At 38.7% G+C, this 12,905-nt stretch overlaps 1 protein-coding gene across 1 annotated transcript in view; it reads right to left on the minus strand.

Moving 5' to 3' along the window:
- Positions 1-1,221: 1,221 nt before the first annotated feature.
- LOC140342905 (cullin-4B-like) overlaps positions 1,222-12,905 on the minus strand; it is a 35,304-nt gene continuing 23,620 nt past the window's right edge. The window contains exons 12-20 of the mRNA XM_072429269.1: positions 10,685-10,802; positions 7,551-7,661; positions 6,963-7,048; positions 6,767-6,874; positions 4,793-4,906; positions 3,829-3,934; positions 3,562-3,734; positions 3,221-3,373; positions 1,222-2,394 (exon numbers count right to left, since the gene is read on the minus strand). Of these exons, the coding sequence (XP_072285370.1) occupies positions 2,299-2,394; positions 3,221-3,373; positions 3,562-3,734; positions 3,829-3,934; positions 4,793-4,906; positions 6,767-6,874; positions 6,963-7,048; positions 7,551-7,661; positions 10,685-10,802 (1,065 nt within the window). The 3' untranslated portion in view covers positions 1,222-2,298. The remainder of the gene's footprint in view (positions 2,395-3,220; positions 3,374-3,561; positions 3,735-3,828; positions 3,935-4,792; positions 4,907-6,766; positions 6,875-6,962; positions 7,049-7,550; positions 7,662-10,684; positions 10,803-12,905) is intronic.

Raw genomic sequence — 12,905 nt, forward strand, 5'->3', positions numbered from 1 at the left:
TATGATTTAGGTACTGATATGGACAGCAAAAGCAAAGTTTCATGTACACTATTTGTATTGCTTTTAGAAAGCAAGAGTTAAAAACACCCCATAAAAGTAACAAAGAAAAAACTGTTTACAATTTTTTGTCCTCAAAGCTCCAATTTACTGAATTTTTTGATTGAATTTATATACTTACTCCATACAAAAGTCGTCTACAAACATTTGAGCAGATAGGAAAAAGTGGAGGTGACCAAGCAATGATAAAGACATCCGCTGTTATTAGCTTTTACCAAGGACATATATCAGAGCCAGGTGCTTAATCTGGTCCCAAGGTGCTTTTATGTCAAGTTCTGTTCACTTGGAAAAGCAAATCAGCTGGTATTTTAAATTAAGTTTAAATATAACATGCTGGTCATTCACTTAGAGAACACTAATTCAAACTCAGCCTTGTTCTTTATTTTCATGAATAGTTCCAGCACAGGGACACTTATCTGTCTGGCCAGCTGAGTATTAAATCCCCTACTTATGAACATACCTCAACAAAAATGTGCCTACACCCTTTACCTTAGTGGTCCCCAACCTTTCATAGCTCATGGACCACCGGAGCTACGGACTCTGGACCGCGCATGTCACTCAAAGGGGAAGAAACTTCTCCCTGAAAGACGTCATATTGCCAGAACCCGCCCACTCTACCATTGCAGGTCTGAGCCTGTGATAGGAGAGTGGGCGAGTTGTATCCAGAGACATAACTCGCCCACTTCCCTGAGCCTTTGATGCGTACGGGACACATGGTCTGCGGGCTCTGGCCAGTGCACCCCCCCAAGCAGGGTCCTTCCGACCCCGCTGGAGGTGCACCGTCCAGAGCCGCCGACCACCGCCTGTCTACGCGCTCTCCTGGCCCACCTGTCAGACGGCCGGGGGTTGGGGACCTCTGCTTTACCTTGAACCTATTAAATCAGAACACTAAGATTTTTGTCTCCAAAGTTATATTAAAAATAAATCAGGCAGTAACAGAACTTGAAATACCAGCAGCTGAGACGTTACAAAATGAGTTTCAGGATTAGCTGACAACAGGAGTGATGTTCCTTATGGTTCAAGTATGGCCATCAGCGAGTATCATGAGACTGGAAAAATAAAAACTCATACCCCCTACCATGCTCAGCCAGCCAGTGTCTCCAAGCATACAGCAGCATTTCCAAAGATTACCAAAACATGTCAAAAATGATCAGTCTGTCAGTCTTAAAGACAGCTTAGTTTAATTGACAACATAGAACAAAAGGCAACACTGGTAAATCCTGTACAAGGCTGCATCACCTCCTGACACAAAATAGGAGTTATCTAAATTAGGTTGAAAGTTCAAAGGGCTGGAACATAAATATGAAGGGTCCGAGTAGCACAGCCTGAATTATAGTGGAACAACCACTTTAAATGAAATATAACATTTAAAAACGCAAACTATTTTTACCCAATTAAACCTTCGCTTATGGAGAAAATAAAGCCATCTGTCTGGAGCATAGATTCTACTAGATTTGATAAAGGCACAAAATACACATTAGTCCTAAGTGACTTTGCCTGGGTTAAAGTTCACTCAGAATATGATTAAAAATCATACTGCCACATGTGCAGGAGGTCATGTGACAAATTGAAATAGGTTTGTTACAAGTTCAGGACAAGGACACTGCTTAAAAATGTGCCAATTATAACAATTACAGAACAAAGTGTATACTGTACAAGCAAGTGCTGCCTATAGTGTTTCAATGAATGGCGGATATCCCCAATGTAACTCCCCAGCTTGATCCACTTCATAAATATTGTAATATTTATAGGTAACATACCCTAAAGTTAACAGAAGCTAGTGATCAAAGCTCACAATAATCACATCTTTCAATGCGTTGTGTACAATCTCACTCGTTTTAATAGAGACAAAAGCACCAAATGTCCAGGTTAGGTTAAATTAGATGGCTTGAAACACTGGGCATCATGGAGCCTCCTTTCACATGTGTTTAGCTGACTGGGATGCATGCAGCTTTAAAGCGCAAAGGATACTAAGCTGATTTTGCATCTTTTATAGTTGTATTAGAGTCTGGAACGGGATTTTTAAAACTGTTGTAAATAACTTGGAAAACAAGAGTTCAACAGCATTCTTGGCAAATGTAAATTGAATTTTTATATGGCCATTTTATACTGTTGGAAGAACCTTCTTGTATTTTCTTCTTCGCCTATATTTCACTCAGTTATTGATGTTGTACAAAGTTAATTTCTTAGGATCAACAGGCTAATATGATTATCCACTAGATGCCTATTGAGACAGCTTTTTTAGGCAACATAATTGTACTGGTTTGGGTTTTCTTTGTCTCTTTCCATATAGTCCCTGTCTATTAAAGATTCTATTCTTTTCTTGAGATCTGCAGGCTGCAGGCAAAAAAAGAAATAAAAAAGTTAAATGTGCCACAAGTACAACCTAAAATATCTTGCTGAATGCGTGTAAACCTAGTTCGAGTTTAGAGTTACCCAAGGCTAATCAAGAGGATGGAAAAAGAAATATATGAAATAAATTAAATAAATTGTCATAAACTGTCATTTATGTGAAAGATATAATGCTCATTTTTTCCACAGGTGAAATATAGGAGGAGAGTTTACTTTAATATATAGTTTCACAGCAGCTCAAATCCAGGTCCTTTCATCTGACCCAAAATTAAATAGAATGTAGGACCAGCAGTGGCCAATATTCCTACATTGTACATGATGATTATATGACAGTCAATGAGGTGCAGAAAGTTTTACTATCACAAATCACATACAAGAGGCATGCAAATTGCACCAACATAACGGACAGGATCAAAATTTGCAACTTTTAAATCGGCTCAATTTAAAGGCTGTGCAATTTACATGTAATATGCATAAACATCAAACGTTCTGCATCTCATTCACCATCTCTGCTTATCCTGGATCGGAGATTGAAATAAGTGCTCCTCTCTGGTAGACACCCCCTTTAAACAAAATGGCATTATGCCCTGCATATTTTAAGTGCAGTGGACAGATTTTGTTTTAGGCCAGTCTAATTGTGTTTTAAAAACTACTTTAGGCTTTATTGAATAGAAAAAAAAAGTGAGGGAAAACTACCAGGTTACAGAGGGTCAGTGAGGGATAGAAAATCTACATAGGAGACAGCGTCCCTCCCTGTCCCATCCTAATTTCTTTTCATTAGGTCATAAAATTTGAAAAACCAATTACCAACCTTTACTGGAAATTTAAGCTGGTTGTACACCTCTGACACCAAGAGATTGTGGCTAAGTGTCTTCCTCATTTTCATGATTCTAACAATGGCTGCATCAATTTGGTATTGCCTGTCTTGAAATACTCGCTCTGTAGTGCTGGCTTGTTCTTCCACCTTGACAGTGCAAAAAATACCAATGAGTCTGAGCAAAGGCAGCTATATGTAACAGTGTATCATGTTAACAATAATGAATATACAGAATATATACCACTTGTGAACCATACAGGTTATACCAAGAACATAAAAAAAATCCATTTACAATAAAAAATAAATGACTAATAATTAAAACCAAAAAGAAATACCGTTTCCTTCATCTGAATCTGATTGATCCTTATTCGGAAGAGTTGATGCCTGAAGTCACCATTGAAAGTAAACTTGTCTCCATCATCTACATCTTTACTTTTGGGATTCTTAGCAAGTACTCTTGCCCTTCCACAGGCTAATGACTGTAGAGTTCTCCTTAATTCGCTGTCCTCTATAAAAAATAATTTACAACAAAAATGAGTACATATGCAATAAACAAAATTGATATGATATCTGCAGCACATCTCAACTTCAGCATACATTACCAATGCCAGTTGCTTGTCTAATATCTTCAAAACTGAATTCTTCCCCCTCATTGAACATAAGCAATACAAGGGTTTGGAAAAGCGATACCTGCAGTTCTTTTTTACCCTATAAAAACAAAAAACAGTTAGCATGAAAAAGCTGATGCAGTCCAGACTGCCTAGACATATGAAGTTATATGAATGAAACAATAATGATGTAAGAGTACAATTTCTGCTTAGAAAGAAACCTTTTTACTATATAAATATAAATCTTTGTTCTGCAAATAAACATGAAATGCCAAAAAAACAAACTCCTAGAGTACAGTGGGTTTTCTAAAAGACATACAACAGAGCAGCTTGTTTTGCAGCTATTTGTCTAATAGAATCCTCATACTGGACTGTCTAATAAGGATCAGTAGCTGGCATGTGAGAAGACTTGAGCTCCACATGCTGGCCAAATAGAAGGCTACATGGTAGCAACGTGCATATAAATAATGCAAAAAAAGTGCCAGATCACCAAAAGGCAGACCGCCAACAGTAACTATTTTTTACAATAACTATTTTTTACAATAAAGAGGACACCGCAGAGGATAACTTGCTTATTTTCACCATTCCTTCATCATAGAACAGAATGATGCTGTCTTTACAGTGTCCACTTATTCCTAATATTACTGAGCATCTCTATGCTTGAGGTCTTAGTTGTCACCAGAACAAGTCTCCACTGGATAATTCCTCTCTACACCCAAGTTTCGGTGACACCTCTAAAATCCTGGCTTTCCCATCACTTTCGGTCCTGGAGCCAAAGATTACCAGAGGTTTGAAAATGAAAATTGAAATTCCAAGAACAAGAAGAGATACATTTTAAGGAAATGGTTCAAATGGCAGCCAGGCAATTGTTGAAAATGTTGGACCGGCTGTAAGCAAAGTGTTCTGGGCACACAGATGGCAAGAGAAAAGATGGTTAAAGCATTCAGTCTCCGCTTACCTCAATAAACTCTGCCTTTAAGACACACTGTCCAAGAGTTGACTGCCACTGTAGCTTTCTGCCACTGTGCTTTCCAAGATAAAATGTCTTGAAAATCTCCTGAAGTTTCACCATCTAGAAGAAAAAAAAAAAACGTGATGTAGCGGTAAAAATACTATAGTATATACTATACCAGGGTTGCCAAACCTACGGCCCGCGGGCGACATCCGGCCCACAGAGCTGTCAGATCCGGCCCTCTCTGCTTTCGCATCTCGTGTTTCTTCATGAGATTGTGATGCCAGGAGAGGGAGCTGCTCCCTGCCCACCTTGTACTGAGAGATAATCATGCAGCAGCATGAGAGTTGTCTCTGTGTTCAAGCAGCTGTCATTATCCCCATGTATAAATCCTCAAATCTCCTTCACTAATTGTCATAGAAATTTGAAATTTTCAAGATAGACAGGGGACCCCAAGAGCTGCTACTAAAAAACAAGTTGCCAGATATTGGGTCACAAGCATAAAATCCGAACAATGAGAGATTTTAACGTGGGGCTATTTTAAGACCAGGGTCTCCAAATTGAGTTTGCATGTCGGGGACTCCCTGGGGGCCACTATCATGGCAATGAACATTAGGGTGTTTGCCAATTGTCTGTGGTGCCCCTTAAAGTTCACAAAACTTCAAAGCTGCATTCATGTCCTCATGACATGGAATCCTGGCTGGAGGGAGACCCTCAGTACCATTCAGTGCCGCCTGGAGCCAAATCTGCAGACTCTGTGGCTTGACAGACTGAGCGGCTGGATAGGGTGCCTGTTACACATAGCTGGACACTTACCTTCTTGGAAACCCCAATTTTTCTGAACAGAGGGATGTTGGCAACTGGAAATGTTTGAGCCAGTAGGAAATGCCTTTTGTCCTCCCGTTAAAATCCCCCATCATATTCTACCCCGTCACACATAGCTATCCCCTTACTATCCAAGAATCTCAATTACTCTGTAAGAAAGGGGAAATGTAACTGCATATGGTGTACTTTTTTGGCTAACTTCCCCTAAAATGTCATCACTATGGTGCCATCACAAGATAAGAAAAACTCTGTTTGTTTTTGTTTTAAGTTTGTCCCTTTCTCCCTATTTTTATTAGAGCTGACCATAGGTTTATATTACATGCCATATGATTCTGATAAGAACCTGCATTGTTACACATTCACATTGATCAGTGTGTATTTTTGGGCCCATAAGGGCACATATTTTTTTGTTTATATGATCTTCAGTCTTTATGTTAGACTATAGATATGTTATATTCATAGACCAATGGTGGTTAATATTGTTATATTGTGACTGTAATATATGTACCCTGTTATTTTGTATGTTATTATCTTTTTTGTAAACTCAATAAAAATGATTGAAAAGATAAGAAAAACTATATCTATCAAGCCGTGTTACCCTGTCACACATAGCTGGCCACTTGCCTTCTGTGAACCCTAGTTTCTGAGGAACGGCGAGATGAAGGACCCTGAAGATCCACGTAGTATCAATTGCAGAGATTCTTGATTTGTCATCTCTTATTTGGTGCATGTATGTTACAGTAACCAGGAACATTTAATTTTACAATTAAATTTTAAATAAAACTATTCTAGTTTTAAACATACATCTTAATGTTTATTTGCATTGTGGCCCGAGAGTTTTATATGTCAATTGTGGCCCTCGCATGAAAAAAGGTTGGGCACCACTGTACTATACCAATTATATCTATTAGGACAATACAATATATCTTAATATTTTTTCTGTTCTAGAATGACAACACGGCTATGTGGGTGCAATACAGTGAAAGTCTGTCCTAATGTAAAAAAGGTAATACTGGCAGGATCACCAGGAAAAACAAAAACCCTATAAAAAGGGGAAAAATTAGATTAGTAAACTGCAATATTTTATTTTTTATTTTTCGGTTTAGATACATTTCTGAATGTAAATAGTTTATGAAAATACATGTAAAACATTACCTCAGGAGGAAGGTGAACTTCCATAGGCACATAGGTTGGCCAGTAACCCATTGTAAGGATATTCACAGTTAGTTCAATATTACCGGGAACATTCTGATTCTGCATGTACTGTGAGAAGAAGATTTTTAAATCATAAATATGTCAAAGCACTTGAAACAAGCTCAACTCACTTTGATTTTTTTCACTGGTTGCATACCTGTTTAAAGTGAACCATAATGTCTTTAGACAGCTCCATGTCTTTGAACATCCCCTCAAGCTTGCTTGTAAAGGCAGCTCCACATTCTAGATAATAAAAAAAGGGAAATAAAATTGCTACAGATAATATTTTTGCCATTAATTAATTTACCCATATTTACAGCCACTAAATAATAATACTTTGTCAGCAATTTCAGACCATGGACAAGGCAACCAAAGCACAATGGGTGCACACTGGTTAGCACTCTGGCCTTGAGGAGCTCAAGGTCTCAGGTTCATAGCTCATTGCGATCTCTATAAGAACAGAGAGTGACATGATCCTGTATGAATACTGTAAACTGAAAGCCAACTTAAAAAATGATACTTTAGCCCAACAATGTAACAGTATTTGAGATCCGGGTATATTCCTAAAATAATTTATGCATATTTCATAGAATATCTGCAAGGTCTATGAAATCATGCAAGAATTGAGTAGCTAGTGTTCATATTGTATGTCATTATATCATCATATAGTGTTTATGTACGAAAGAAAAAGGGAGTTTGGTGCATGCCTGGGGAAAAAAAAAAAAAAAAGAAAAAAAATTCTTACCATGCTTAAGTTTAGAAAGCATTGATTTCTCAGCATCCACAGAAGCACTTTTCCCAACCAAAAGCCTTTTGGCCAAGTCTTTTTTGTAGAAGGCCTCAAAGACGTCCTTTCCTGAAAAAAATCAGGTCATGTTCCAGTTTACAATAAAAAGGGAAAAAAGTCCTATACAGTTAGGTCCATAAATATTAGGACAGAGACACAACTTTTTACTAATTTTGGTTCTGTACATTACCACAATAAATTTTAAATGAAAAAACTCAGTTGCAGTTGAACTGGAGACTTTCAGCTTTAACCTCCTGAGCGGTTCATTTCTGTCTGGATTTATGTGTCTAAAAGCCGTACATTGTTTTTCATATTATAAAAAAATATATATTTTTTTTTTTATAGTATAGTATTTTTTTTTTCATAGTATAAAAAAGTTAGTATAAAAAAAATCATGTCAAAATAATACATTAAATAAATTGAAATTTTTTCATATTTTTTAAAAATTAAAAAAAAATAAATATACTCTTACTATTATAATATACTGTAAAATAAATGTTTATGAAAGACAATGTACTGCTTTTACACATATAAATCTACTGTATTGCATTCAATACAGTTATTTTGTATTGAATGCAATACAAATGGATTTTGAATTCCCCACCCCACCGGCACAAACACCAACACACCAACGTCACCGGAAACTCCCCAGTGACTCATCGAGTGCACAAGATGCCTGAGGAGGAAGGAGGAAGAAGAAAGAAGACGCGAAAGACGACGCGGGACGCTGGCGGATCAGGTAAGACTGGATTTACTATTTTTCCTATAGGTTTATCTACCCTAAGTGTGACTTGGGGTTACCACTTTTAGCATCTTTTTTCTACCCCTCGGGGTTACTGCTCAGGGGGTTAATTCAGTGGGTTGAACAAAAAGATTGCATAAAAATGTGAGGAACTAAAAGCTTTTTTTTTCAGGGGTTCCAAAGTAATTGGACAAATTAAAAGGCTGAAAATAAAATGTTCATTTCTAATACTTGGTTGAAAACTCTTTGCTGGCAATGACAGCCTGTAGTCTTGAACTCATGGGCATCACTAGATGCTGGGTTTCCTCCTTTTAAATGCTCTGCCAGGCCTTTACTGCCGCGGCTTTCAGTTGCCGTTTGTGGGCCTGTCAGAAGTTTAGTTTTCAACAAGTGAAATGCATGCTCAATTGGGTTCAGATCAGGTGACTGACTTGGCCATTCCAGAATATTACACTTCTTTGCTTTAATAAACTCCCGGGTTGCTTTGGCTGTATGTTTTGGGTCATTGTCCATCTGTATTATGAAACGCCTCCCAATCAATGTGACTGCATTTAGCTGGATTTGAGCAGACAGTATGTCTCTGAACACCTCAGAATTAATTCAGCTGCTTTCTATCCTGTGTCACATCATGGATAAACACTAGTGTCCCAGTGCCACTGGCAGCCATGCACACCCAAGCCGTCATACTGCCCCCACCATGTTTTCCAGATCATGTGCTATGGTTTCGATCATGAGCTGTTCCACGCCTTCTCCATACTTTTTTCTTGCCATCATTCTGGTAAAGGTTGATCTTGGTTTCATCTGTCCAAAGAATGTTTTTCCAGAACTGTGCTGGCTTTTTTAGATGTTTTTGAGCAAGTCCAATCTAGCCTTTCTATCCTTGAGGCTTATGGGTTGCTTGCACCTTGCAGTGCACCCTCTGTAGTTACTTTCATGCAGTCCTCTCTTTATAGTAGACTTGGATATCGATATGCCTACTTCCTGGAGAGTGTTGGTCACTTGGTTGGCTGTTGTGAAGGGGTTTCTCTTCACCATGGAAATGATTCTGTGATCATTCACCACTGTTGTCTTCCGTGGACGTCCAGGTCTTTTGGCGTTGCTGAGTTCACCAGTGCTTTGTTTCTTTCTCATGATGTACTAAACTGTTTGCCACTCCTAATATTGTAGTAATTTCTCGGATGGGTTTTTTCTGTTTTTGCAGCTTAAGGATGGCTTGTTTCACCTGCATGGAGAGCTCCTTTCACTGCATGTTGTCAAAATCTTCCACATACAAGCACCCCCCCCCAAATCAACTACAGGCCTTTTATCTGCTCAATTAATAATGACATATTGAAGGAATTGCGCACAGCAGTCCATGAAATGGCCTTTGAGTCAATTGTCTAATTACTTTGGAGCCCCTGAAATGAAGTGATTTTTTTTTTTTTTTTACACAAAGGCTTTAGTTCCTCACATTTGCATCACAAGATATGCAATCTTTTTGTTTAAGCCACTGAATTAAAGCTGAAAGTCTGCAGTTCAACTGCATCTGAGTTGTTTCATTTAAAATAATTGTGGTAATGTACAGAACCAAAATTAGAAAAAAGTTGACTCTGTCCAAATATTTATGGACCTAACTGTAATTAAGGAATTGTTCACTCCATATGGTTCTACTGTTCAGTTTAATGCAAAAATGTTTATCACACACTAATACTCTCACCCATGTATTGCATTGCAGGGAGATTTGGTAATATACTGCTGAATGCATAGACAGTTTCTGTGCTTTACCCTATTCACTGTAATAAATGTAGTCAGCATCAAAATGCACAGCCAACAACCTGACAGTTCTTCTCATTACAGCAACTCATACTTTAGCATAATAAAGCTATGTACACATGCTAAATATGTGTTGTCAAGACAATCATCTGTGATTTTCTCAAGCAAAAACCTAGCTTGTATACAGAAGACCTTGAAAATTGTTTATCTATCCATCGTAAGGCCCTAAGCCTTTCTGACAATCTCTGATGTAACCTGATGGTGGAAACCAGTACTGCATACAACTGAAGCCTAAACATGATTGGAATCTAAAGGAAAACACAGAAATAAGTAGCTCCAGGGAGGCAGCGCCCCAGAAGCCCTATTTTTATGTTACACAACTTTTTTTTGGACTAAACGTTATGCCACAACCAACCCAGACACAAACAGGGAGGCAACGGCAAATGCAGAAAACACTAACTTGTACAGTAACCAGCAAACCTGTATTCACAAGCATTTTTTTTTAAACTCTAGAATATGATGCCTAACTGAGAGACACATGATAAATTGTTTTAGTGAAAACACAAATAAGAGCAGATTCTCACATTCAGACACCTACCATAAATGAACCTAAATATGATCATGATTTTATCCAACATTTTTTCAAGCTCTTCGTCTGTAGCTTCTTTGTTTCCAGTTCGAAGTTTTGAATCCACATACTTTGCTGCAACGTAATAAAAAATATATTAGAAGCATATGTAAAGGCATATTAGCATTCATGAGACCTAAAAACATGCAGATCTGTGATACCTGTTGAAGGGTTAAATAGAACAAGTTATATAATTTGTATGAATAACAGGATGCTGAACATCTGTTACACTAAAGGAAAAATGTGCCTGCATCAGCTTTTACTATATAAGTTGTTTTTGCTTACTCAGCATACCTGCATACCTGCATTTGTCTTCCTGTATCCTGTATGTATAAAAAAACGTTTTGTCAGAATAAAGATTAGAGAATATTTCCAAGATCATACTGTGCGTGTGTGTTATTGGGATATCTCTCCAGACGTCTGTCTCTCTGGTTGAAGGAGAAGTCAGGGTGCATTCGAGGAACTAGAAGTAGAAGCAGATCCTTTCAGCTGGGGGCTCATCCAGGATAGAGCACACAGAATTGAGTAAGTACGGAAAGTCCCTGCTTGGAGGCTTAGGGGAATTCCGATCCTTTCCGAGACTCTCTGTTGCTTCTATCCTGAATCCACTTAGAATAGACTGAAAGGGAAGTACCTATCTTTAGGGAAGATAGACTTTGAACTGTGGACTTATTTGGGAAGTCCCCAGAATTAAATAGACTATGGCCAAGTCTACTAAATAGAGGAATTCTTTAGGGAAGAATTTAAAAGAGGAATTCTTTAGGGAAGAATTTACTATTGTCTGCACCCTGCTTTCTCTTGTCAGCCAATTTCTACCGCTTCTTATCTGTCGCTTTCTTATGCTCTCTTTTATGTTATGATGTTATGAAGCATTAGGTAATTTCATTTTGTGCTGAAGGTAAGCAGCAAACGATACTGTGAAAACTGCACTAACTTTATTGTGTGTGTCCTGGAGAACCGTAAGACGTCCCACCACTCTGGCGAGGGGAAACCCGCTGACCCAGAAACTGGTGAATGCAAGTGACGGTTTTAAGGGATAATACTAACAGGCAGTTGAGAAGAAAGTTGAGCTTAGACATAAGTCCTCTGTACCCAGTTGACAGGAATTGTCTGAGCCTTTACGGTTCAGTACAGCCAGTCCTGGGAAGAGTTCAGCTCTGCTTCCGTCTCATTTAAGCACTATAGAGCCCCCTAATACGCCTGTGGGAAATTATAAATTAAATACTGAAGCGGGCATAGACACAATGTGGGAAGAAATCAAGCGGGAGATGGAGAGGTGTTTTCAGACTAGGTCCTCGTTACCTACTGCTGTAGCCTGTGAACAAAAGTCAGGAGAATCTGTCATAGACTTCTGGAAGAGGTTTAATGAAGTTTGGACTCTGGAAGCAGGAATGAGTATTCAGGATAATATGCATTCCATGCTCATTCAGACGTTTCTTACCAATTTAAAGCCACATCTCCAGCTTACTGTTAAGCAAATGATCTCCGAATGGCCTAGTCTTAATAAAGATGTATTCCAAACCAAATTAATGGAGAAAGATGCGGCTGGCTGTTTTGAAGTGGCAAGACCCAAAGAAGCCCATTACCAGACACAGGAAAGGAATTGCCCCCCGAATCAGTCTAACAGGGGAGGTTTACCAGGAAGGGGAAGAGGTTCATATTCTGGAAGAGGGGGTAATAATAGAAACCGTCCTACAGGATGCTTTAACTGTGGCAAGACTGACCACTGCATCAGTCGATGCCCCTACCCACTTAGGCAAAATGCCCCAAATGATACTCAAGCTCAAGGTCCCCAACCATATCCAGAAGCTCAGATTCAAAATCTCCCCCCACCACAGCCCCAGAATAATACCCCTCGCTTCCCTGTAGCCTGGGGACAGCAGACATTACAATGAAGATGCCCGGGGGACAGTATCCTGGCATTCACGCTCATCACAAACCACTATAAGGAGTCACCACTGATTGTGGTAAATATAGAGAGATGTCCTCTCCTTTTTCTTGTAGATTCTGGTGCTACTAGTAGTACTTTATGTGAGGATTATTATAGTGGTCCAAGAGAGAATGCTGAGCCCTCTGTAGGAATTAATGGGATACTTACAAGATCTTATAAAACTCCTCCTCTCTCGATCCAACATCCATACAATCACCAGTCAATGTTCACACACCGTTTCAGGATCATTCCAAATTGTCC

This window comes from Pyxicephalus adspersus, chromosome W (genome assembly GCF_032062135.1).
Source record: "Pyxicephalus adspersus chromosome W, UCB_Pads_2.0, whole genome shotgun sequence".
NCBI classification, from domain to species: domain Eukaryota; kingdom Metazoa; phylum Chordata; class Amphibia; order Anura; family Pyxicephalidae; genus Pyxicephalus; species Pyxicephalus adspersus.